We start from the raw sequence: 27,554 nt of genomic DNA on the forward strand, positions 1-27,554 counted from the left end.
CATTGGAGAGCGACGCTCGAGATTTAGGCCTGGTCGTCGCGTTGTGACGCCATCATCGCGCGACAGCTCTCCAGGAGGCGAGGAGTCGGAGGCTTTGAGGTACTGTTGAAAACTTGGTTGAGTTTTTCTTATGTTCTTTTCAAAAATCAGCTTCTGCTGTCTTGGGATTCCCTCTCTACGCTCCGGTAGGTCTAGGCGGAGCGCGGTAGGGCTCCTCATTCTGATGTTGGGGTCAGGGTCGTGGCAAGACGTGGCTTGGTTGTCTTGTGGTTGCTTGCCGGTTTTGGCTTACCTCGGCCCCTCGTTCCTCACTCTTTACCCAGTCTCTCTCTTTTTCTTTGGCTGTTGACTCTCCTCTTAAACATTGGAAGGCGAAGAAATTAACAACAACAACAAAAAATAACGACTTCGCAATTGATTCTCAGCTGCCTTCAAACCGTGTTTAAGGAGAAAGGCCCGAGTGGAAGGTGGAGGGGAATAGACTTCACGTGTTAGCCCCTGGTCTTTCACTTCCAGGATCACAGACGCCTGTCGCTGCGTTACTAGCCCATCTGAGACAGTGGCTGATTTTGACCTTCTGGTGAACTCTAGTTGTTAAGCTCAAGAGCGGGTTTTTTTTTTCTAATGGTCCAGGAAAGTTTAATGTGAATCAAACTTCTGTTCGAAACTAGCTTTATTGCCTTCATAGTTGTTGACTGCAATTTAATTTTGGCGCGATAAAGCTGTTCTTTGTCCCTAGATGTTTGCGGTGCGCTTATTAAACTGTTTGAACTGTATGATAGTAGGCGGAACTAAGACTAAACCCTATATTTTCTTTTTTGAAAATAGCAAATAACCCCTGCTGAAGTTCAGAGAACTGTTTGTGAGGGGCAGAAATGATAGAACTAATGTTTTTAAGTGTTTCTAATTTTTTTTAAAGATTTATTTATTTGAAAGAGTTACACAGAGAGAGGAGAGGCAGAGAGAGAAAGAGAGATGTCTTCCATCCGCTGGTTCACTCCCTGATTGGCTGCAACGGCCGGAGCTGCCCCGATCCAGAGCCAGGAGCTTTTTCCGGGTCTCCCATGTGGTGCAGGGGCCCAAGGACTTGGGCCATCTTCCACTGCTTTCCCAGGCCACAGCAGAGAGCTGGATTGGAAATGGAGCAACCGGGTCTGGAAGCAGCGTGCATATGGGATGCCGGCGCTTCAGGCCAGGGCAGTAACCCGCTGTGCCACAGCGCCGGCCTCTCTAATTTATTTTCATTTTATTTGAAAGACACAGAGACAGTGAGGTTTTCTACCCACTGGTTCAATCCCAAAATGTCCACAGCAGCCAGAGCTGGGCCAGGAACTTCATTCTGGCTTCCCGTGTGGATGTCAGGAACTGAAATGCTTGAGCCATCATCTGCTGCTTCACAGACGTTCATTAGCAGGAAGCTGGATTAGGAAGGAAGTAGCTGGAACTCAAAACTAGGCACTGTGATCTGGAATGGGATGTGGGCATCCCAGGTGGAGACTTAGGCTGCTGAACTGAATCTTCCAGGACTTATTGGTTTGTTGGAAGATAAAATTAAGCCAAAGTGTGACAGTGGTTTTTCAAAATAAAACAGAATTCTCTGAATCAAAAGATGTTATAGCTGCCTTTGAAGAGCCATGTTTGTATCACTCTTTAGAGGTGATATGATTTTTCTTGTATCTGTGTTTAAGTTTTCAAATGGCTCTTCATAGGTGTTATCTCAGCCAATGTTTCCGAACAGTTGACCCTTCAAGTATGGCTCCGAGTAGTTCATATTGGATTAGGGTGTTTGATAACTTTCACTTTAGTAACATACTAACTAAAATATTACCGATGGTCCTCAACTTATGATAGTTTGATTTAGGATTTTTGACTTTATGAAGCTGGGAAGGAGGTATACATTCAGTAGAAACTATTCAGATTTTGAATTTTGTACTGTTCCAGGCCTTACTATAATTCATACAATTCTCTTTATCAGTGCCCAACTGTAAGCTAATGTAAGTTTTCTGAGCACATTTAAGGTCACACTGCGATATATAGTTATTTAAGTGTTTAAATGCAATTTCAGCTTTTGATGTTTTCGACTTCACGATGGTTTTATGGGGATGTGACCCCATTATAAGTCAAGGAGTGTACTAGCTAATGTATTTGAGTAATTGAGTCAGTCACTGTTGCTTTACTTACGTTATTCATTTAATGTGCCCAGCAGCCCTATGTAGTGTTTTTATTATTTTAGAGATGAGATAATTGTAATAAACAAATTCCAAGTATTTTGAAAGGTAATTTTTATTGCTTCATGTCTATAATTTTGAAAATGCTTTGAATTAAACATTGAAGTATTTGATTCTAATTACTGATTGCTATCTAGAGCAACCTGGTAGCATATATTTTTCTATTACTAGACTGTGGGATAGGCTTTTTTTTGTAAAGGTTAGTACCTTTTTTTTTTTAATTTTTATTTATTTGAAAGAGTTACAGAAAGAGAGAGAAAGTAAGAGAGAGAGAGAGAGATCTTCCATCTGCTGGTTCATTCTCCAGATGGCCTCAATGGCTGGGGCTGGGCCAAGGTGAAGCCAGGAGCTTCAGCTGGGTCTTCCATGTGGGTGGCAGGGGCCCAAGTACTTGGGCCATCTTCCATTGCTTTTCGCAGGCCACTAGCAGGGAGCTAGATTGGAACTGGAGCCATTCAAATTTGAACCAGTGCCCAGATGGGATGCTGGTATCACAGGCAGAAGCTTTACCTGCTATACCTCAGCTCTGGCCCTGAAGGTTAGTAACTTTATTCCAAAAGGACTAGCCTATATTTTCTTAGGGATTTTATTGTAAAATTGAAGGGGAATTACAAATGACACTTATTGTAGACTGTTTGCCCATAGTAGCAATATTTGTTGAGAACTTGTGTGTGCATTTCACTGTTATTTTCTAAGATAGTGCAGTGCAAAAGAGTCATTATAACAATAGAATTCTGGTGCAACATCTACAAATGGCTTTCTGGTTCCAGGAAACAAGTATATGTTGAATTTGGTCTCTGGCTTAGTTCATAATTGTGTATCTGCATTTGGAATAGAGGTGGAAACAGCCTCATGATATACATTATCATGTAAGTTTTCTGTTGATCCATGTAGTGACTGCCTAATATTCCTAAGTCCAAACTGTAATTTGATATGAAGATTCTCCAAAATGTTGTCTCAGTTTACTTTGATTGGTTTTAGTCAGTTAACAGATGCTAAGTACTGAAATGTGGCAAGACATTTTGTTAGTGGTATGGATGGAGGTAGTGTGTGAATCCTGCCTTGAAGAAATAGTCTAACGGAAAGTTCTGAGCAAAGCAGTGACACAATCTGACCTAAGTTAAAAAAATTTAAAAAAATTCTTTGAGAGACAGAGCAAGACAGCTCTCATCCACTGGTTTTCTCCCCAAATGCCTGCAAAGCTTAGGGGTGGGTTGGGGACTTAGGAGCGACTGAAGCCAGGAGTCAGGAGCTCAGTCCAGGTCTCCCACATGGACCCACCTACTTGAGCCATCACTTCTACCTCCCAGGGTCCACATTAACAGTAATACTGGAATCAGGAACTGGGTATCTAACCTAGGCACTAGGATTCTCCACCTGCATTATTGACTGTTTACTGAGCTCCGTTACGAAGAGTGGTTTCTTAAGGAAGCATTTGTTTTCCCTCAGATTTGGTCTTGTTCACTAGTTTATAGTCTGCCAGCACCATGTGTTTCTCCATATCACTGTTAGAGTTTTTTGTTTCTGTGCTTGTTTTATAATTTCTATTATCTGCACTAGACTATAAGCCTGGTGCAGGCAAGTTTTTGCACACCATTATATGCCAAGCATCAGGGCAGCATGGCATAGAAAGAAGCTAAATAAATAAATAAATATCTGTTGCATAAATGAGTCCTTGGTGTCTGAGATGTGGGAAATGCTCAGTTACTCATTCACATGGCATTGTGCCAATGTGCTGAGAAGGGAGTCAGGGATAACTAAAGGAATTGTTCAGAATCTGAGACAGGATCCAGTTGAGATTGGGTGGCCAGCCAAGAGAGTAAAAGACATGATTTATTGTATACATTTCTCTCAACCACAGTTGAGAACAGAACTAGTCTGGTGTGTTACAGGTCCTGGGCAAAGGACCAGGGGCTGGTTTGTTATGAGTAAATTGGTCTCAGAAGTGGCATTGGTGAGGGATGGTGTTGGAAGAATCTCATGAGAATTTCTAGACAGTAGCATGCAGACCCAACAACTTGGGCCAGCATCTCTGGTCTCTGGCATTCCTAATTTGTACTCCTTTGGCCTCCATGGGTATGTAGGCTAGCTGTTTACTTCAACCTCTGCCTCGTTTTTCTTCATTTGCACTTCAGCTGTGCATTTGCTTCTTGCTCCACCTGCATCTCATGGCACAGAGGTTTCCAAGATGACTGTGCTAAGGGTGACAACTGTGAATTTCTTTAGGAATGTTCATTAGGCCTAGAGCTAGAATGGTTACCCAGGGATTGGCTAGCAGGAGAGGGGAACATACAGCCTGCGGGCTGTTTAAGGCCTGCCGAGTCATTTGGTCTGCCGCTGCCAAGGCATCCACAGGCAGGCCTTGAATAAATGTATAAACCAAATAAAGAATATAGGTTTGATTATAGCTGCTAAGTAGGGGGGGAATGATAAAATTTTGTCTGGCATATTTGAGAGTAAAGTAAGTTTCAAAATTTGAGATAATTGACATTTTTATTTATAAACTTAAGTATTATGTTGCATATATTGTTTAAAAATCAAAATTCAAAGAGTGTAATATAAAATTTTCTCCCTCAGTTTCCTGGTTACCCACAGTTATCCAGTTATCTTCACCCATTTTTCTTCTGGGTTGTATGTGTTTTTGTTGTTAAGTGGATTTGTGGAGGGTCTCTATCTGTCTCTCTGTTGCAGATATCTTTGCCTATTTTTCATTTGGCTTAAAAATTGCTGTGTTTATTTTCACATGCATACATTTTTCTTTTGTATCCTTTAAGGTAACTTGCATGCATATACAAAGTAAACTTCCACACTCAATATATCTTTTTTCCTTAGAAACAAATAGTTATAGTACACATATTGTATTTCAGCCTTTTTCACTTAATACATTTTAGGACTCTTTCTAAGCTTTATTTGCTACTTTTTCACTACTACAGAGTATTTTTTGAGAGATATTTATATGTGGGAGATGTTGAGATTATATATATATATGTGTGTGTGTGTATATATAATTTATTTAGCCAGTTTCTATTAATAAGCATGCAGGTTGTTCCCTGTTTTAAAGTTTCATTGTTTTGAAGTGTGTTCTTGAACATTATCTTTTTTTTTTTTTTTTGACAGGCAGAGTGGACAGTGAGAGAGACAGAGACAGAAAGGTCTTCCTTTGCCGTTGGTTCACCCTCCAATGGCTGCCGCGGCCGGCGCACCGCGCTGATCTGATGGCAGGAGCCAGGTACTTCTCCTGGTCTCCCGTGGGGTGCAGGGCCCAAGTACTTGGGCCATCCTCCACTGCACTCCCTGGCCACAGCAGAGAGCTGGCCTGGAAGAGGGGCAACTGGGAGAGTCCGGTGCCCTGACCGGGACTAGAACCCGGTGTGCCGGCGCCGCAAGGCGGACGATTAGCCTAGTGAGCCACGGCACCGGCAGGTCTTCCGTTTTCCGTTGGTTCACCCTCCAAGTGGCCGCTATGGGCCCGGTGTGCTGCACTGATCCGAAGCCAGGAGCCAGGTGCTTCTTCCTGGTCTCCTATGTGGGTACAGGGCCCAAGGACTTGGGCCATCCTCCTCTGCACTCCCGGGCCACAGCAGAGCTGTACTGGAAGAGGAGCAACAGGGACAGAATCTGGCGCCCCGACCGGGACTAGAACCCGGGGTGCTGGCGCCGCAGGTGGAGGATTAGCCTAGTGAGCTGTGGCTCCTGCCCTATTGCAGATTTTTAAGCAGGAAAGTGTCATGACCAGACTATTTTTGTAGAAAAATCATATTTTATAATAGTTCAAGTTGGGAATGGAGAAAAATTGGTGATAAGGAGACTACTCAAAGGCTGTTGAAAATGCAGTCCGTGAGAATGGATGAAGAAAAGAAGCCATGCCACAATGCTGTGGTGTAAGGAGATTAGGAAAGCTATGTTGACAGGACTGATTGTATCTGGGGCTGTGGAAGGAGCCAAGGGTGGCTCAAGTTTCTAGCTGATCGAGAAGTAGAGAATCAAGGCTGGGAGATAGTTGATGACTTCAGTTCTAGATGTGATGCTGCATGTCCTTGTTTTTCTCCTGTCAGTTCTTTAGCTGCCAAAACCAGTGAGAAGAGGGATGGAGGAGTGGCAATAACAGCCTGTTTGGATACTGGGCACCATGCCCCCACTCCTAATCTCAACCAGCACTTCCAGGGCAGGAAGGAGAACAGGTTTCTCATGCCCTCTCCCCTCGCTCCACTTCTGTGACTGGCTTTAGAGGGAGTAGGTGGCATGGTGAGGAGGATTTATGGGAGGGACATTAGGAGCAGGAATGGGACTACTTTTCTTCTTTCTCTTTATCTGTGCAACCTTAGGCAAATTATTGAACCTTACTATGGCTCAGTTTCTTCATAAGTGAGGATTAGGTCAGTTAATGTGTGAAGCACTTAGAATAATTAGTGTCTGACACATGTGAGTGGTTTGCTGTTGCAGCTGATTCCGAAGAGTCACTGCTTGATCAGAGTAGCAGAGGGGCACAGGAAAGCTTCTGGACTTTTGTTTTGGAAGGAACAAATGCTGAGGAACTGCCTGTGTAAAATAAAATGTTTGTAGAAATAATTTGATTGGAGAAGAATTTTTGATACTAGAAGAACATTTATTTATTTATTTTTTAGTCTACCTTGCCTTTATTTTCTAGTTAGGAGGAAGGCAAGTGGTTTAGTTCAGATTTAATGAGGGCAGTTATTCTAACTTACTGCCTTGCTCTCAGAGTTCACCCTAACTCATTTTAACAATAAATATGTGCTTGTTTATTGGGGCTTAGGGACAGGGAATAATTGCAGAAAAATCCCTACCATGTTCTGGAGAGGAGAAATATTTTCTAATAGGGAAATTGGATGAAAAATATCCATACTTAAATAAAGACTTTTTTGTGGTTTTTTAAAAAATGCTTAAGTATTTGTTAAAAGCCAACATGCTTTATGAAAATATACCTTCATTTAAATTTAATGAATGTTTATTCTTAAGTACAGATTTAATATGTGCTGTTTGAAATGAAATTTAAAGAATGAAGAATTGAAGACAGTGACTCTGCTTTGATTCCATTCCATAATCCCTGCCTCTTGTTGGAGAGAATGTCTATTTTTTGTTTACCTTCTTCCAGACCTTTTCCCACATATATACATGTACAGGCTTCTTTTTTTTTTTTCATCTTTTTTTTTCCCTAAACCAGTGACATAGTTAGGGACATTTTACAGACAATGTTTCAGAACTTTTATCACTTCTCATTTGTATGCAAATACTTGCAGATCTACATCTTTATTTATTTATTTATTTGAAAGGCAAAGTTAGAGAAAGGAAAGAGACCTTCTATCTGCTGGTTTATTCCCCAAATGTCCACATTGGCCAGAGCTGGGACAACCTGAAGCCAGGAGCCAGGCGCTTCTTCTGGGTCTCCAACTTGGATGCAGGGTCCCAAGTACTTGGACCATCTTCCACTGCTTTCTCAAGTGCATTAGGAGAGAGCTGGATCAGAAGTGGGGCAGCCGGGACTCAAAGCATATGGGATGCTGACACTGCAGGTGGAGGCTCTACCTGCACAGGGCTGGCCCCCTTTTTTTTTTAAAAATTAAAATATTAATTAACTTATTTATTTGAAAGATAGTTATGGGGGGAGGGAGACAGAGTGTGTCACTGTATGCAGATTTACATAATTTTTTTTTTTTTTTTTTTGGACAGGCAGAGTTAGTGAGAGAGAGACAGAGAGAAAAGTCTTCCTTCCGTTGGTTCACCCCCCAAAATGGCTGCCACGGCTGGCGCGCTGCACCGATCTGAAGCCAGGTGCTTCCTCCTGGTCTCCCATGCGGATGCAGGGCCCAAGCACTTGGGCCATCCTCCACTGCCTTCACGGGCCACAACAGAGAGCTGGACTGGAAGAGGAGCAACCGGGACAGAACTGGTGCCCCAACCGGGACTAGAACCCGGAGTGCCGGGCGCTGCAGGTGGAGGATTAGCCTAGTGAGCCATGGCGCTGGCCTGATTTACATCTTTATTTATAAATTTGTAAAGGTTTTATTTATTTATTTGAAAGGCAGAGTTACAGAGAGGCAGAGGCAGAGAGAGAGAGAGAGAGAGAGGTGTTTTCCATTCACTGGTTCACTCTCCAGATGGCTGTAATGATCAGAGCTGGGCCAATCCAAAGCCAGGAGCCAGGTTTCTCACATGGGTGCAGGGGCCCAAGAACCTGGGCCATCCTCCACCGCTTTCCCAGGCCATAGCAGAGAGCTGGATTGGAAATGGAGCAGCCGGGACTCCAACTGGTGCCCATATGGAATGCTGGTGCTGCAGGCAGCGGCTCTACCTGCTATGCCATAGCGCTGGCCCCTCATCTTTATTTTTAATAGACATGGTATTTCCAAGGATGAATGTGTTGTGATCCATTTAACTGTTTCCTTTATGAGTATTTTGATTATTCCCAGTATTTTGATATAGTATATTTACATTCAGCAAGTATTGGTTGATTGCCAGGCTGTGACTGTGAACAAAACATGAAAATTCCTGCTCTCATGTAGTTATCTTCCTTTGGAGATACATAAACATTTGGAAGTACACAAGCAGTAAACCAGTTTAAGAAAATGTCCAGTGCTGTTGAGGAATATTAAGATGGGAAAGGACATATGCAGTGAGGGAGGGTATGAGGTAGTCAGGAAGGTTGCACCAGGGAGTGACATTTGAGCAGAGAGCTAATGAAGGTGAAATCATGAGCCCTGAAGCCCTGGTAGGGGAAGAGAGGAAGAACCCATTCTAGGAATGGATGAAGTACTGTTTATTGCCCTGCGGTGGGCAGATGCTTGAAATGAAGAGGAAAGATCAATGAAGCTATGTGGCTGGAGTGAACTGAGCGAGGGGAGAGTGGGAGTGGATAAAGTCACAGAGCTGATGTGGAGTCAGGGCAGATTGCATTGGATTTTTTAGGCCACTAAGGATTCTTTTTACTTGAGTGAGATGGCAAACCTTTTCTGATCAGAGTTGATAATCTACTGTCTTAGCTGGAAGCAGGGAGCCCTTTTAGGAGGCTGTTGCAGCAGTCTTAGGAATCTTGGTGGCAGTTTGGACTGGGGTGGTGTCAGGAGAGATGGTGGGATGTGGTTAGATTCTGGATATTTTTTAAAGATGAAGTGAGAATAGCCAAGGATCACTCTGCAGTTTTGTGTGTGAATAATTGAAAAGTTGGAGGTGCCATGAAAAAAGATGAGGAAGACTGTAGTAGACAAGATTAGGAATTTGGCTTTGGGTAAGTGACATTTGAAAATTATTATTATTATACATCCAACTCAGAGAAAGAAACAGTTGGAATGTAAATTTGGAGTTCAGTGGAGAGGTCAGGGCTGCAGAGACAAAACTGGGAGTCATCCATTTATTAATGTATTTTAAAAGCTCACCTAGGAGTAAATTAGATAGAGAAGATTAGAATTCAGGGTTTTGTGTGGGCATTTCAAGATGAAGAGGCTGGGAAAGTGAGAAGGATGTAGCTGCCAGTGAGGTAGAAGGGAAACCAGGAGATGGGAAAGGAATCAGTAATGACAAGTGACAAGAGCTGAGCACTGCCGTCTGAGTTTAACAGTGTGCCCATACTGGTGACCTGGAACACGAGCAATTTTGAGTGAAAAGTAGGGTTCTGTTTGTAGGATTTCAGAAACAGTGGAAGGAGGGGAATGAGAGACACGATAAGCAATTGTTTCGAGGAGTTGATTCTATAAGGGGGCGAGAAAATGGTGCTTTACTTGGACAGAGAAATGAGGTTAAGATTAAAATCTAAGCTTAGAACCTTTTTAGGATGGCATGTCTTTGAATATTTTATAATTTTTTTCTGTGGTTAATTATGTATGTGGTTTATGTATTTCTTTTTAGTTTTGGTAACTGATACCTCCCTCCCCACTCCCTGCCCCAGAGCATCATTCCTTCCTCCACATTTTCAAATTCATTGGTTTAAAATTCTACATAAAATGGGCAAACATGGAGTCTTATTTGTATTTGCAGGATGTCCCTGTACTATATCTGGGAGGCAAATACTGGAGCTCTACTTCCAGAGGTCAGGAAAGTGGGCTCGTGTTTTCAGCTCTTATGGAACATGATCCTAGATTCTCATTTTCTTTTGTTTGTAAGATTCCTTGGCTCTGCTTCCTATCAGTTTGAAACTTTGCTCTTTAGCTTCTAGAATATCTATGTTGAGGTTGGCTAACGGGCACATGCCTTTCTTGTTTTCCAGCATTTCTATTTTTATATTTTTATGTTGGAGGGACTTTGGCAGGGATGAGAGCAAATTGACATTTTCAGTTGAGCTTTTGAAATGAGAAGTCACAATTCCTTTCTGTGTCACAATTCTTTTCTTTACCATAGTCTTTTGTTTAATTGCTAGTTGTATAGTAGTTGTAGTTACCTTACAGCTCAAGTAGTGATAGTCAGATAGACCTCACTTACCCTCCTCCTCCGTAAATAAAACCAGATGTTTCAGTGGAGTATACTCATGAGGAAGAAATGTTGATATATTGTGACTAAATATTCAGATATACTTTGAAAATTTAAAAGACATGGTCATAACATTAGAACTGTAAGGGACTTTACAAAATCATTAGAGCAGCTGCCTTATTTTATGGGTGAGGAATTTAAGGCCCAAGACACTGATTGATCTAAGGTGACAAAACCAGGGACCAAGCAGGACAGAAAGCCCAGGTCTCTACTTCTGTTCTGCTGTGCTGTCTGCTATTGTGCACGTTCTTGCTGTTCTCCTGAGCTATATAATGAAGGTATTTCTGTAATAAATCTTTTTTAAAAATAAAAATGTTACATATAGCTTGGATTGGTTCTGAAATTTGATCTCAGGTACTTTATTTAATACATTGTGTGGGTTTTGCTTTTTGTCATGTAAATATTAATTGTGATACATATGCGACTTAAAAGACTTGGCTGTCAGGATATGCTCAAGTCTAAATGAAAACCATATAGTTTATTTTCCCCAAGTTTCCTCTTTTCTACTTATAGACTTTATTTGATTTATGGACCCTTTGAATTTCTTATTAATATTTTAAAGAAGCTTAAGGAATATAAATATATATGAGACTTGAAAAATGATTTTAGTGATAGTCAGGATATTTCAGACTTAAGATTTTTAATTTTTTAGCCTAGTGTAACATGCTCCTAGATTAACACCTAAATTTAGAAGGGCTAAAATATATTAGCTTTAAAAAAAAATGTTCTGCTCATCATTTCTTCAGCAAACATTATGGGATGTATTTATCAAACTTTCATTACTTTGCTTGGTATTTAATTTCAACTGAAAGTTTTTAAAATGTAGGATTTTAATTACTGATATCTCATGTTTGGTATGTAATCATGTCTGTAATGCTTTCAAAGTGTTGACAATTTAATATGTATAGCATTAGTAGACTTTGGATTTTTCCTCTTCCCCCAGACAACTTAAGATGAGGGGAAGTTGGAATGTAGTTGCTCTAGAATTATATTCTAAGATTTGCTTAATTATTTTCAGGTTTTAACTTTTTTTTTTTTTTAAGATTTATGTATTTGAGAGGCAGAGTTACAGTCAGAGAGAGGGAAAGACAGAGAGAAAGGTCTCCCATCTGCTGGTTCATTTCCCAAATGGCTGCAACAGCTGGAGCTGGGCCGATCTGAAGCCAGGAGCTACGAGCTTCACCAAGAGTTTCTTTTGAGTCTCCCATGTGGGTGCAGGGGCCCAAACACTTGAGCTGTCTTCTACTGCTTTCCCAGGCAATACCAGAGAGCTGGATTAGAAGCTGGGACTCGAACTGTCATCCATGTAGGATGGATGACATGGTGGAAACTTAATCTACTGTGCCACAATGCAGACCCCAAGATCTTTTAGGGCTTTTGAAGTACGTGATTTGACCTTTGGATTGTTTTGGTAGAACAAGCTCTGTCTCCACAGTGAGGTTCTCAGTATGTAATTTTTTTTACAGCTGGTCACAATGGCAGGTGAAGAAATTAATGAAGACTATCCAGTAGAAATTCATGAGTATTTGTCTGCATTTGAGAACTCCATCAGCACTGTGGATGAGATGCTGAAGACCATGATGTCTGTTTCCAGAAATGAGTTGTTACAAAAGGTATTTTAAAAATGTAACTCTTCAACTTGAGTTTTGTAAAACTAAGTGTTGTGTTATGAATCATATGGAAGAAGACATAGATTAATGGTATCTGCTTCTTTCCCCTTTATTTTAGTTTTTATAAATGTGTATTTTTATGGGAAAAAAACACAAAACAAAAACTCCAGTCTTGAGGACTACCTCCTAACTATATTTTTATTTTGACTGAGTTTTGGAAAGAAAGGCCCTCTCAAAGCATTCTTTTTGACAGACTCTATCTTTGACCTTTTAAGTATTACAATGATGTTATCAGGGTTTCTGGAAACCCTATAGGACAAAAACAGTAAATTGACTTTGACAGTCTAAAACAAATCTCATTATGTTTCTTCTGTCTTTCGTATTGCCTGAGCATTTTAGCCTACTTCTTATACATAAATGCATCATGTACAATGTTTGTATTGATAAATTACTTTTGACATACAAAGCCCAGATTGTAACTACTGAGATTAAAATAATTCAAAAGAATTTTTCTTTATTATATACCTTCCTTGTCTAACTAAAGATGATATTCTTAAGTGAAAATTTGTGGGCAGAAATCACTGGCTAATAAAATTTCTTCTTTTTTGCAAATTATTTCCAGATCATTTGGTTCTTGAATTATAGAAAGTTAAAAAACAGTTCTTTGATACACTATGCTTGGTGAAAGTTTAAAATTTTATCTGATGGTGTTCAAAGTGTGTGAATATTTCTTTTTTCTTTCATCTCTCTTTTTTTTAACAGTTAGACCCACTTGAACAAGCAAAAGTGGATTTAGTGTCTGCGTACACATTAAATTCAATGTTTTGGGGTATGTATATTGCTTTGAAGTTAATTATAATGCAAATTATTTATTGTGTCAAAGATGATTTAATTTTTAATGCTGACAATATATATACGATTGATTATATGTTCTAGTAATTTTAGCAGTCAGATTTTTATTTCTTTTAAATCAGAATACTTGATGTGCGTGAGTCACAAATAAATTTAATGTTAGAGGTTGAATAATTTTTAAGATTTAATCATTCATTTGTATGACTTTCCATTTTTGTAACTAGAGTTTCTTTAATTGGAATGCTTTTATTAAAATATGTAACATTTTATTCCATGAAATCTTTCTTTTGTAGTTTATTTGGCAACTCAAGGAGTTAATCCTAAGGAACATCCCGTAAAACAGGAATTGGTAAGATTGTAGTTAGTTTTATCTTTACTTTACATGTCTTTTTGTGGTAGTATTCCTGAAGTCTAAGTCATACTACCTTTATCACACTAATTATGCAGAGCCAAATTAGGGTTGCAGTTGTGAAGGTAAGCCAGATCTTGTCTTGGTTTTTCTTTTACCTTTGTCGGAGAGTTGGTTTCCATGTATTATAAAAATCTCTGGATGAGAGAATGTTACGATTCTAGTAATTATTTATAACTTCCGTATTATTTTTCCTATAAATTCTTGAAATCCTGTTCATCTCTCATCTCTAGGACTACTACTTTTTTTTTTTTTTTTTAACTCTTACTCAATTCTTAAAGTATATTCTGGTTGATTTACTAGCAAAGACGGGAAAGTTTCTCCCCCACCTTTTCAGTTCTTCCATTAATTCATTTTCTCAGCAGTAAAGAATCCAGTTCAGCAACAAAGCTAAAAGCTTTTTTGGCACCAGTTGTATGTGTACTGTCCAGTAATTCTGCATTAGTGACATATTTACAACCTGTAATAAATCTTCTAGGTTTGTCTTTGTATCCCATTTAGATGTATAAGTATAGTATATAAGATCTGATACCCTAGAATTTTTGCTGACTTAAAAAATTAAATCTTTTACTTTTAAGGAAAAAATTAGAAATCAAACTTATGGTTACCTTCTTGGCTAGTTTTATGAATAAGAATATTAAATTTCTTTTTGTGTTTGTAAGATGCAATGTAAATATGTATGTGAAATACACGACATTGTATTCTTGTTCTCAAGTCTTATGGTAGTTGATATGTACCTTATTTACAACTTAGTAGAGTACTTGGTCATTTATTTTAAAAAAAAGAGTAAACTATCTCTGTTTTCTTCATTCTCTTTTTAAACCTGTAGACTAAGACATTTTCTTCCCCTAAAGTTCTTGAGGGAAAAATAAATTTCTTTCTGAATGCAGTATTTTTTATGAAAAATATTTAAAACAAAAATATAAAACAATTTGACACTCAAATCTTGGTTTGACAATAATATTGGCTTAAAACCTTAAGAAATATGGGTTTTGTCATCTGTTTTCAACTTTCTAATGTGAACCTTGCATTTATAAAATTCCTCTTTTTTTGTTTAACACAAAGAGAACTCAGAACTGTCTTTGTCAGAGGATAAGAACATTTGTCTTTCTTAGAACCCACTTTATAGTGGAGTACATTAATATTCTGGACTAAGGTTAGCAAATAAAAAGCATTCATAAACTGATTCTCCTTTTCTGACCTTGTGGCAGACATTACTAATTGATCACAGAGTTAGTGTGTGATAGGAAGCCTATTTGATAAATGGGGAAAGGCATTGAAAATAGTCAATTTATTCATTCAATAAATATTTGAATGCCCACTGGGAGCCAGGCATTATTTCCAAGTGAGCTGATTCCTCAGTAAATAAAGCTAAAGAATGTGGCAGATGCCAGACTGTGTATAATGGAGGGAGACAAACAATATATCTAATCAAATAAAGAGATAATATATATGAATATGTAGTATGTTAGGAAGTTATGTGTTACAGGAAAAAAGAAAAAATAGAGTATGGTCACGGGGATTGGAGCGCCTGGGTAGGATTGTAATTTTAAATGATGAAGTGAGGCCCTCATGGAGGGGGTGAATGTGAGCAGGCTGGAGGCAAGAAGAGGGCATGGCTGTAGAGGTATGTGAGGGAGGTCATTATTCCAGGCAGAGGAATAAGTGAGGCAAAGGCCCCGAGGCAGGCTGGGGTTGGGGTGTGCTACCCTTGGCATCTGCTATCGTAAAGACTACTCTGAGGAAGATGGGGAACTGTTAAAGGCAGAGTTCTGTATATGCTTTTGTAACTATTTTGATTATTTTAATAAAACTTGTCTTAAGCAGTAGTCAGTCATTTTAGTCTGCTGTCTTCTAATGGCTCTTATCAACCTTATTTCTCTATTTGAAGTATTGGATGACCATTTGTGCTGATTAATGGTCGCAGAAGATTCAGAGCGGTATTGGCAACATATTTTGTTTCTCATCTTCTGAAGTCTGATTAGAACTGTGTATTTTATTACGAAGTTTCATGCATTTATCAAAATTATGAAATTGAATAAAGGATCTTATATTTTTCATTCTTCCCGTTTTGATTGTAGATAGTATATAAACATAAATAGTTAAATGCCACTTCAAATATTTCCTATTTGAAAAAACTTCGGGAGAATTTAGTTTGGATGTCACAAGTGTATAGGCGCTCAGGTTTTAGATTATAGACGTCAGATATAAAACAGTTAATGTGTAGATTTAGGTGAATGCTAATTAAATATAACCATATATAAATAAGACAGTGTTTTTCTGTAGTGCTGTCTTAGAGTGGTTCTTTCTCTTTGGAACACTTCTGTCTGTCCACCCTCTTCTTCCCCTGCCACCCCTAGATTGTAAATTCTAGGAGAGCAGGGAACGGTTTATCACATTCACGTGAATTTACTAGCCCCATGTAATTAATAGGCAATAAATAACATATCTACTGAATTTAACTGAGATATAGTATAATAAAACTTAGTGGTGGTGAACAGTCCAGTAAATCCATTGCCTCTCTTTTCTTTCTCTTTTTAACTTTAAGGAAAGAATCAGAGTGTACATGAACAGAGTCAAGGAAATAGCAGACAAGAAAAAGGCTGGCAAACTGGACAGGGGTGCAGCTTCGAGATTTGTAAAAAATGCTCTCTGGGAACCGAAACCTAAGAATGCATCCAAAGTTGCCAGTAAAGGAAAAAACAAACATTAACTTTTTGGTTTTGGTATACACATATTCAAAATGTACATCATTTTTATTGTCATAACAAAATTTCTAATTATGTGGCAATGCAAGGCTTAAATGTATTCCTTGTTGAATTTATATGTAAATGTGTACTTCAGATTTGTAATGCAAAAATACTTTTCTGCCAGAAAGATTCTTTATTGATTTTTCCTATAGAGCACTCTGAGGTTTTAATGTTGTGATCTATTTTATATTTATAGTTTACCATCTCTTTTGATGACACTTATTTCCTTATGTAGGTCAGTCTTGCAAGTACCATTTTATAAACAACTAAAATTTAAGTTAAATGTTCTTTGTAAACATTTACACTATTTTAAATGAATAGTGACCTTATGAAGTATGTTATCGCTGGGCTGAATTTATAAGTACATCTATTTTTACAATGTGATATTAAGAAAGAATGAAATGACTTAATATCCTTTTTTTCTCCTGTGTAGTTAATTTATCATGTTTTCATGATTTTAGGAATTAATTGCTTTTTTTGATATTTGGAGTGTGAAATTAAAACTTTAAGGTTGTACTTTAATTTTTGGCACATTGCCTCAATGTCCCATTTAATATAAAATACATTCTCATTAACATTAGATGGGAAATAAGGTTGTATGTTGGTGACTGAATTTTGACAAAATGGTTATACTCTCTTAAAAAGTCTGTAAATGTTGTATAGCTGACCTGTTTTGTTTTTGTTGTATTTAAACTTACTTTTTAAATCAGAGTGTGTAGTGCTTATAGTTTTCTTGGTCTCACTTTTGATTTTTCAATTACATGTTTTGAGGCTGTATCAAGTATGTACAAGTGTTTTGGAACAACTCTGTATGTTACATAATGCTGCTTAAGCAGAAGAGAATGCCAAAGGAGATCACATTGTGCTAATATTCTGATTTGTTTCTGAAATATTTGTTACAAAGAATTGTACATGTTAAATTCTTTAATGCCTGTCTGTGATGTTTAATTATATACCAAATAGTTTCAGTCTTTGAATTCACATCATTATGTATAAGAATGCCAAATACAGTAAAGTACTATAATTTTGAAAAAGGATTTAAGATTTTCGTGATTAATTCTCCATAAGTAACCTTGAATAAATGGATTTCCTGATTTATTGTAGCAGATATTGGAAATGATCTTAAAATGTAATGGGTTTTGTAAAGCATGTTGAACTCTTTCTGTGACACACAAAGAGGAAGTCACTTATGGATGCAGAAAGTCTTTTCTCCTCTGGTGTCAGTTTTTGAAGTGGAAGAACATTTTTAGTTATTTTACACCTTTTTTTTACTTTCTTCTCAAATTTCTAGCTGTTTTTATAGTAACTTTTTTGACAAAAATAAGTGTAATATCAAATGTGGTTTCAATATCTTTGTTATTTATTACAAAGAATCTTAGAAGTTGAATTTATGTATATTTTTAAGTTTCATATGAAAGGTTAAATGAAATATATCATACAGTTACAGAAAATTATTAGCCCAATGTTTAGTTTGTGAAAGTTCAGCTCTATGTTCTATTACATTGGATATTCTTAAGTGAATAGTTTTTTGTGTTTATTAGTAGAAATAAAAAAGTTTGTGTATACTCCATTATGTGTCATTTTATGTATTTAAAGATTTGGTTTATTTATTTGAAAGGCAGAGTTACACAGTGAGTGAGTAAGTGAGTGAGTGAGATATCCACTTTCTATCTGCTGGTTTACTCCCCAGATGGATTGGGCCAGACCAAAGCCGGGAAACTGCAACTCCATCTTGGTTTCCCATGTGAGTGCAAGAGCCCAAGCACTTGGGCCATCTTCTGCTTTCACAGCCACATTGGCAAGGAGCTGAATCGGAAGTAGAGCAACTGTAACCCAAACTGAAGCTTATATGGGATGCCAGCATTGTGGATGGTGGCTTAACCCACTGTGCCCCGTTTATTATGTATAATTTAAAGTAGCCTACAAGAAGTAGCTGAATGATGATAGTGCATTTTGTTGTTTATTTGTTACTTATTCATTCCCCAAATGTGCTTTTTTTTTTTTTTTTTTAAGATTTATTTATTTATTTGAAAGGCAGAGTTAGAGAGGCAGAAGCAGAGGGAGAGACAGAGAGAAAAGTCTTCCCTCCGCTGGTTCACTCTCGAAATAGCTGCAATAGCTGGAGCTGAGCTAATCCGAAGCCAGGAGCCAGGAGCTTCTTCCGAGTCTCCCAGATGTGGGTGCAGGGGCACAGGCACTTGGACATCCTCTGCTGTTTTCCCAGGCACATTAGCAGAGAGCTGGATCAGAGGTAGAGCAGCCGGCTCTCAAACTGGCACCCATATGGGATGCCTGCACTGCAGACAGCAGTTTCACCTATCATGCCACAGTGCTGGCCCTTTTAAAAAGATTTATTAATTTGAAAGGTAGAGTGACAGAGAGGGAGAGACAGATATCTTGTGTCTGCTATTTACTCTACAAATTGCCATGGTGGTCCAAATGGGCCCATGCCAAAGCCTGAAGCCAGGAACTCCTTCCAAGTCCCCCCTCTGGGTGTCAGGGATCCACTTGAGCCATCTTCTGCTGCCTTCCCAGGTGCCTTAGCAGGGAGCTGAATCAGAAATGCAGCAACATGGGATGCAGTGTTGTAGGCCATGGCTTAAACTACAATGCCAGCCCCTCCACAGATATACTTAATGACATTTACACAAGGATATTTCAAAAGTTCATGGAAATTGTATATGAAATGTACATGCAAATGTACATGTAAATGAAAAAACTGTAGATTTCAAAATTTTTCAGCAAAATAGATGTATCTTTTAATGTCATTTGTCCATGAACTTTCTGAAGTACTCTCATATTGCCAAGTGCTGTGTAGGCACTAGATTCCAAAGGAGATAACCAGCCTCTTTAATCAATTGAGTTCTTAAGAGTTACTGGAAAATTTATGAGAAATTTTACTCATTAACCTTAGAACCATAAAAGGTGATGGGTTGATCTGTCTTAACTGTGGTACAGTTATTGTTAACATAGTTTATTTCAGGTGACAGTCTGCTCTAAGTTTAGATGTTAATTACATCTTTTTATTAATTTCTTTGGGGATTAACAAGTTGGAGAGGTTGCAGCTATAGGTATTTCTATGAACAGAACTGTAGACTATTTAATACTAAATAATGAGATCTTTTAGTATTAAAGTATAGTTTTCTTTTTGTTCATAGTGGCAGGATGGGAATTCATTTTAGTAAGATGTTCAGAGAAAAATTGAAGTTTGAATTATGGTTGACATTCCTGGAATTAGGAGGTTATGTCAAGTTGCAGATTAAAAAGTTATTCTACTTAGCTATTAAAAATGAATTGGTATTTTTTTTCTAAATAAGGCTTTTAAAATTGGAAATATAGGAAATGTTTAAAAAAATGGGACAGTATTGAATGGATACATTGTTCTGAAGTAGAAGTAGGTCATTGGAGCAAAAGATATTTAAGAATCACCCAGTTTGAATACATTATAATTTTAGGCAATAAACTCTCAGATCTTCTTTACAAAGTCACAATCACTGAAAAATTTCCACAGTGATTCTAATCCTTGTATGATAGTTAAGTTTGGTATAGAGAAGAAAAAGAAACACTCATGTCCCATTTTCTCACTTCTTCACAGTTACAGTAAACTTGCTCCAATATAGTAGGTCTTACCAAATGCTCTTGGCAGCAGCCTATTTTATATAAATGTGCTGTGAATATATTTTACTATTACCAACATTTCTCTTTCCCTATATCCTCCCCTAAAACTCTTTAGTTTGGGAAATAGAAGCCATCCTGTGTTTAGTTTATATATTGATGTTTTATCATTGTCATTAACAGTTACGTTAAGGAGAAAGTGTGCAGGACTTTATAATCCTATGGATTTGTTTTACTTGATTAGTTTACCTGTTGCTTGGTAATGGGATCTTTTTTTTTTTTGACAGGCAGAGAGAGAGACAGAGAGAAAGGTCTTCCTTTTTCTGTTGGTTCACCCCTCAATGGCTGCTGCGGCCGGGGTGCTGTAGCTGGCACACTGTGCTGATCCGAAGCCAAGAGCCAGGTGTTTCTCCTGGTCTCCTGTGTGGGTGTAGGGCCCAAGCACTTGGGCCATCCTCCACTGCACTCCTGGGCCACAGCAGAGAGCTGGACTGGAAGAGGAGCAACCGGGACAGAATCCGGCACCCCAACTGGGACTAGAACCCGGGGTGCCGGCGCTGCAGGCGGAGGATTAGCCTAGTTAGCCGTGGCGCCGGCTGGTAATGGGATCTTAAGAAAGAGCCTTGAATGTTTTTGGTTTGCAGATTCATTTTCCTAGCAAGGTGAGCTAACATTCATGGACTACTATGTGGAAAAGTTACCCTGGACTTGATGTACTGTTTTCAAAGAGCTTTTTTTATGGTGTAATTTTTACCATAGCCAGAAAGATAGACTGGCTATCCAGACAAGGGATAGCTATAGTGATGGCTATTGGCAATACCAACAAGCTCTGAGTTACCTACCTGTTCTTGAAAGGTTGAAGGAAAATCTTTTTTCTCAATAAATCTTGAAGTTTGTATCATGGCAGCATCACTGCATGCAAGATGTCAGTTGTGTGAAGTGATATATTTCAAACGGTATACAAATTCTGATGGTGAGAAAATAAGCTTTTATAAATGAAACATTTATTATTTGCTTTTCAGTTTAGTGTTTCCTTTAAGGCACACCATTTCAGTTCGGCAGCTACAATAAGTGACTGAAGGAAATTGAAGATGATAATTCAACCTTTCAAGATGCTTCTGCTGAAATGAATGTGGACCTGCGCAGAGCTTGAATCTGAAGTCTATAGTATTACAGTGTTCTCAAGCCACGTACCTAAGAAATTCATGCTGTGATAGGATTTGAATGAGATGATTAGGGGAAATAGAAACGAATACCTTCCATCCTTTGTTATGTAGGTATTATCTATTGTGATGCTCTTGAAAAATGTTGTTACAAAAAGAATAGAAGCTTGACAGACACAATTTATTGCAGAGCATAATTCCTTTTAGTCCTCCAAAATGGTTTAGTTATTAAAATAATAAAAGCAGAATTATATCAAGAAATCACCTCTGATTTAGACAATGGATTGCCCGTAGACTGTGTGGTAAGGGATCTGGCTGGTGTCCTTTTGTTTGTCAGTTTTAATTCAACTGGAATCATTTACAACCTTAGTTCTGATACTTTCTGTATTATTTTTCCCTTAAGGAAGAAATCGGTATTTGAAAGTGTATATAGTAGTTGCTGGCTTTTGACATTTATGGCTTTTAACCTTTGTGAGTGACTTTTGGAGGTCCGTGGAGTATATAGTATTTTGTGATTTTGCCAAGGTGCAATTTTAATTCCCACTAAATTCCATGCAGGAAGGCCTGACTCAGCTAATGATTTAACCTAGCTAACTTCTCAGTATTCAGTTTTTTTCCTTCACTTGCAGTCTCTCTTATTTATTCACTCATTCCTTCAGTGTTTGTTGAACTCCTGTGTGCCGGGTTCTGCTGTAGGCACAGGAGATTGAGCAGGGATCCAAATAGCCTGGTGGGGGCTGGGAGATGTCCAGCTTTTTATCATGTGGAAACTGGCTGCTGTGTTCCCCTCAGCCTCATTTATTGAAGTCCTAAGCTTCAGTACTTCAGAATGTAACTGTATTTAGAAATGGGTTTGTTGAAGATGTAATTAGTGGATATGCAGTCCTTAGGATGCGTCTTAATGCAATATGACAAGTGAGCTTATAAAAGGGAAATTTGGCGACACAAACAGGATACAAGAACACTTGAGGAAGACAAAGGAAGAGATTGGGGTAATGCTTCTCTTTGCTAAGTAAGGAACACCAAAGATTGCCTGCGGAGCACCAGAAGCTGGTGGAGACCAGGAGCAGATTCTCACAGCTCTCGGAACCAACTCTGCCAACCCAGGGCAGTGGACTTCCGGCCTCCAGAAGTGAGATGATGCATTTCTGTTGTGTAAACCATCCTGTTTGTGGTACTTTGTCATGGCAGCTCTAGCAAATACAAATACAAATGCCATTAGGTGAAGGGGAAGCTGTTAAAAACATCAGTAACTTCAATGTAAATGTAGTATAAGAAACTTTGATAGGGGCCAGCACTGTGGTGTAGTGGGTTAAGCCTCTGCCTGTAGTGCCAGCGTCCCATATGGATGCCGGTTGTGTCCCGGCTGCTCCTCTTCCGATCCAGCTCTCTGCTATGGCCTAGGAAAGCAGCAGAAGATGGCCAAGTACTTGAGCCCCTGCACCCACTTGGGAGACCCAGAAGAAGCTCCTGGTGAAGCTCTTGGCTCCTGGTTTCTGACTGGCTCAGCTCTGGCTGTGGTAGCCATTTGGGGAGTGAACCAGTGGATGAAAGACCTCTCTCTCTCTGTCTCTGCCTCTTTCTGTAACTCTGCCTCTCAAATAAATAAATAAAATCTTGGAAAAAAAAAAAAAAGAAACGGACAAAGACAATAAACATAATTCTGAAGAAAACCAGGAACTTTTGTAACTTACTCTGTAATATTTTTGAGTCTGGGTAAAGATCTCAGGACTTAGACCTTGAAATGTCAAGGGTCTGTTAGACTCATTCTGAAGCCCAGTGTTCAGACCTGCGCCAGCAGATACTGCCGGTTATGATCGAATACACCATTTTTTTTTTTTAACTTTTATTTAATGAATATAAATTTCCAAGTACGGCTTATGGATTACAATGGCTTCCCCCCCATAACGTGCCTCCCACCCGCAACCCTCCCCTTTCCCACTCCCTCTCCCCTTCCATTCACATCAAGATTCATTTTCGATTCTCTTTATATACAGAAGATCAGTTTAGCATACATTAAGTAAAGATTTCAACAGTTTGCTCCCACACAGAAACATAAAGTGAAAAATAATAGATGATTTTTTAAATGATGAAATCAGATCAGACCTATTGTCATGTTTAATTCCAGTGAGAGTCAAGTTGGGAATTGATAATTTCTTCTTCTTCTTCTTCTTTTTTTTTTTTTTTTTTTTTTTTTTACAGAAGATCAGTTTAGTATACATTAAGTAAAGATTTCAACAGTTTGCACCCACATAGAAACACAAAGTGAAAAATACTGTTTGAGTATTCGTTATAGCATTAAATTTCAATGTACAGCACATTAAGGACAGAGATCCTACATGAGGAGTAAGTGCACAGTGACTCCTGTTGTTGACTTTACAAATTGACACTCCTGTTTATGGCATCAGTAATCTCCCTATGCTCCAGTCATGAGTTTCCAAGGCTATGGAAGCCCCTTGAGTTCTCCGACTCTTATCTTGTTTAGACAAGGTCATAGTCAAAGTGGAAGTTCTCTCCTCCCTTCAGAGAAAGGTACCTCCTTCTTTGAAGACCTATTCTTTCCACTGGGATCTCACAGAGATCTTTCATTTAGGTTTTTTTTTTTTTTTTTTTTTTTTTTTTTTTTTTTTTTGCCAGAGTGTCTTGGCTTTCCATGCCTGAAATACTCTCATGGGCTTTTCAGCCAGATCGGAATGCCTTTAGGGCTGATTCTGAGGCCAGAGTGTTGTTTAGGACATCCACCATTCTATGAGTCTGCTGAGTATCTCGCTTCCCATGTTGGATCACTCTCCCCTTTATTTATTCTATCGGTTAGTATTAGCAGGTCCTAGACTTGTTTATGTGCTCCCTTTGACTCTTAGTCCTTTCATTATGATCAATTGTGAACTGAAATTGATCATTTGGACTAGTGAGATGGCATTGGTACATGCCACCTTGATGGGATTGAATTGGAGTCCCCTGGTATGTTTCTAACTCTACCATTTGGGGCAAGTCAGCTTGAGCATGTCCCAAATTGTACATCTCTTCCCTCTCTTATTCCCACTCTTATGTTTAACAGGGATCACATTTCAGTTAAATTTCAACACTTAAGAATAACTGTGTGATAATTACAGAATTAAACCAGTCATATTAAGTAGAACAGACAAAAAAAACTACTAAGAGGGATAATGAATTAAGTTGTTCATTAACAGTCAGGGCTATGCTGATCAAGTCACCGTTTCTCAGTGTCCATTTCACTTTTAACAGGTTTCCTTTTTGGTGTTCAGTCAGTTGTCACCGATCAGGGAGAACATATGGTATTTGTCCCTTTGGGACTGGCTTATTTCACTCAGCATGATGTGTTCCAGATTCCTCCATTTTGTTGCAAATGACTGGATTTCGTTGTTTCTTACTGCGGTATAGTATTCTAAAGAGTACATATCCCATAATTTCTTTATCCAGTCTACCGTTGATGGGCATTTAGGTTGGTTCCAGGTCTTGGCTATTGTGAATTGTGCTGCAATAAACATTAGGGTGCAGACCACATTTTTGTTTGCCAATTTAAATTCCTTTGGGTAAATTCCAAGGAGTGGGATGGCTGGGTCGAACGGTAGGGTTATATTCAGGTTTCTGAGGAATCTCCAGACTGACTTCCATAGTGGCTTGACCAGTTTGCATTCCCACCAACAGTGGGTTAGTGTCCCTTTTTCCCCACATCCTCGCCAGCATCTGTTGTTGGTAGATTTGAAATACACCATCTTTTAAGCTTTGTTAACCTTGGTTTGAAGAAACTCATTTCCCTGAAAGCAAGAACACGCTGTCAGGTTCCGTGGAGAGGAGCTTTTCCCCACGCCTGTTATTATCTTGTGCCATGTAGTCTTTCCCTATGTGATACAGCAGTCCGGTCCAACTATTGAAGATAAACACTGAAAACACCTTATACAGGGCGGTATCATTGTACTGTTGGATGAGCACATGCTGCTTGAAAAATCCCATCTTAGGTTCATCTGGGTGGAGGTTTTTTAAAGTTTCTTTTTTAAAAATTCTTCACTGTATAATGTACCATCAAGATTTCTTTCCTTAAAGTTAGGTATTGGAGAACTCAGAAGGGGGCTTTTTACTCTTAATGATTTAGACTCAGTTTAATTTCATTTCTAACATTATAAAATGCTGCTTATTGGTTTTCAGCTTTTAGAATCAACTAGTAGATAAAACACAAAAGCCAAGAATATAAATGAAATTGGCTTTGACAATGGAAAACTAAAGATACAATAGAAGTGAGTTAGCCATGGACTTACATGGAGAAAAATTCTGATGCTGTACAAAACTGATAGATGAATAAGATTTTTTAAAAAAATTTATTTATTTGAAAGAGTTACACAGAGAAAGGAGAGAAGGAGAGGCAGAGAGAGGGGGTGGGGGTCTTCTATCCACTAGTTCACTCTCCAATTGGCTGCAACAGCCGGAGCTACGCCGATCCAAGGCTAGGAACCAGCAGCTTCTTCTGGGTCTCCCAGGTGGGTGCAGGGGCCCAAGGACTTGGGCCATCTTCTACTGCTTTCCCAGGCCATAGCACAGAGCTGGATAAGAAGTGGAGCAGCCGGGACATGAACCAGCACCCATATGGGATGCCAGCACTGCAGGCAGTAGCTTTACCCACTACGCCACAGTGCCGGCCCCTGAATAAGGTTTTAAGGAGGCATAAAATTTACCTAAGGTGCAAAGATAAAAGCTGTATCATTTAAAAACAAAATTCTTCCATGAGAATTGGAAGGAATTGGGTGCGGGGGTGGTGTAATTGAATCCTGAAGTTTCAGGCCGTGGAATGAGAGGCTGATGTCTTGTGAGCCAGCAAGGTGGGTGAGTGTCATGAAGGTCATCACCAATACTAAGGACAGGAATGACTCATCCTGCAGGTGAAGAGGAGTGACCAGGAGCACAAGATTTTGTTTCTTTGTTGTTTTTGCTGTGGACTGATTTCTTGGTTAAAAAGAAATGAGAAGGAAGTTTTATTGACCAGCAACAATCTTTTCTTCAAACAAACGTCATGACAATCAGATACCCCAATGAATGTGAATTAGTTTTTGCATTTTTAGGCAATAAAACACTTCAGTATTGGAAAATAATATAGGAATGCATAAATGCAGAAGCACTGTCGCTTACATACATGAGGCATTTGATCATTTTCCTAAATTTGGGCCTACTTTATTTTTTAAATTTTAGGTTGTTTTCCAGATTAGCCAGAACATAACTCATGTTTTTGGAAGCAGAGCTCTTTCTAATCTGTCTTCCATGTATTTTGAAACTTCTAAGTATTCTTGGTCAATTTAATTCTTCCATACTGTTTTGAAACTTATAGAAACATTTGAAATGATCATCTTAAGCTGTAACTATGCCAGATGTTTTTGTTGTCTGTTTTCGCCTCTTCCCTTTCATACATTTTTTTCTTAGAGATTTATTTATTTGCTTGAGAGATGGAATTACAGAGAAAGAGCGAGACAGAAAGAGAGGTCTTCCATCTGGTGGTTCGCTTCCCAAATGGCTGCAATGGCCAGAGCTGAGCCGATTGGAAGCCAGGAGCTTCTTCTGGGTCTCTCGCTTGGGTGCAGGGGCCCAAGGATTTGGGCCACCTTCTACTACTTTTCCAGGATATCAGCAGGGAGCTGGATTGGAAGTGAAGTGGAGCAGCCGGGACATGAACTGGTGCCTATTATGGGATGCTGGCTCTGCAGGTGGATGCTTAATCTACTGTGCCACAGTGCTGGCCCCCTTATACACACTTTTAAATTAGACAATCTGCAGTTGTAGGTTCACAGAGGAAAGTATGGAAGGTTCCTATATATTCCCCTTTTCTCCCAATGCACAATCTTCCCCAGGAAGGACATCCTACACCATAGTGGTTCATTCGTTACACTTGATGATCCAGCATTGACACATCCTTACTATGAACAGCCTGGTTTACGTTAGGGATCACTCCTGCTGGTGTGTGTCCTGTGGATTTGGACCAGTATAATCCAGTGCACCCATCGTTGTGTATTTACTGGAATAGTTTCAGTGCCTTAAAGCTCCCGTCCTTTGCTTGTTCATCCCTCTGGCAACTGCTGGCCTCTCACTGATTCCATAGTTTTGCTTTTTCCAGCATGTTGTATAGTTGGAATCACAGTGTGTAGCTTTTTCTTTTCTTTTCTTTTTTTTTTTTTTTTTTTTTTTTTTTTGACAGGCAGAGTGGACAGTGAGAGAGAGAGACAGAGAGAAAGGTCTTCCTTTTGCCGTTGGTTCACCCTCCAATGGCTGCCGCGGCCGGCGCGCTGCGGCCGGCGCACCGCGCTGATCCGATGGCAGGAGCCAGGAGCCAGGTGCTTTTCCTGGTCTCCCATGGGGTGCAGGGCCCAAGCACCTGGGCCATCCTCCACTGCACTCCCTGGCCACAGCAGAGGGCTGGCCTGGAAGAGGGGCAACCGGGACAGAAT

The 27,554-nt window shown here is 39.1% G+C and overlaps 1 protein-coding gene across 7 annotated transcripts; it reads left to right on the forward strand.

Moving 5' to 3' along the window:
- Nucleotides 1-57: 57 nt before the first annotated feature.
- On the forward strand, nucleotides 58-22,778 carry C1D (C1D nuclear receptor corepressor). Of its 7 annotated transcripts, none has more exons than XM_089326355.1 (7): nucleotides 58-99; nucleotides 7,917-8,018; nucleotides 10,218-10,269; nucleotides 12,173-12,319; nucleotides 13,079-13,145; nucleotides 13,462-13,517; nucleotides 20,965-22,778. In XM_089326355.1, the coding sequence occupies exons 2-7, from the start codon at nucleotides 7,978-7,980 to the stop codon at nucleotides 21,019-21,021; spliced, it is 420 nt and encodes a 139-aa protein (XP_089182481.1). In that variant the 5' UTR covers nucleotides 58-99; nucleotides 7,917-7,977; the 3' UTR covers nucleotides 21,022-22,778. The 7 variants fall into 7 exon arrangements, with proteins under 7 accessions (XP_089182481.1, XP_089182482.1, XP_089182480.1 ...); XM_089326356.1 differs by lacking the exon at nucleotides 20,965-22,778 and adding an exon at nucleotides 15,469-17,897; XM_089326354.1 differs by lacking the exon at nucleotides 20,965-22,778 and adding an exon at nucleotides 16,126-17,897.
- Nucleotides 22,779-27,554: the final 4,776 nt, after the last annotated feature.

The sequence above is a fragment of the Oryctolagus cuniculus genome, chromosome 2, assembly GCF_051225735.1.
Source record: "Oryctolagus cuniculus isolate XC-2025 breed Fujian yellow rabbit chromosome 2, ASM5122573v1, whole genome shotgun sequence".
Taxonomy (NCBI): domain Eukaryota; kingdom Metazoa; phylum Chordata; class Mammalia; order Lagomorpha; family Leporidae; genus Oryctolagus; species Oryctolagus cuniculus.

What these genes read in the sequence shown, in the direction of transcription:
- C1D (XM_089326354.1), top strand. Translation starts at nt 7,978, where the DNA reads ATGGCTGCCACGGCTGGCGCGCTGCACCGATCTGAAGCCAG. An exon ending in CTGCACCGATCTGAAGCCAG is followed by an intron (nt 8,019 to 10,217) that starts GTGCTTCCTCCT and finishes TTGTATTTGCAG; the next exon opens with GATGTCCCTGTACTATATCT. An exon ending in GAAATGAGTTGTTACAAAAG is followed by an intron (nt 12,320 to 13,078) that starts GTATTTTAAAAA and finishes TTTTTTTAACAG; the next exon opens with TTAGACCCACTTGAACAAGC.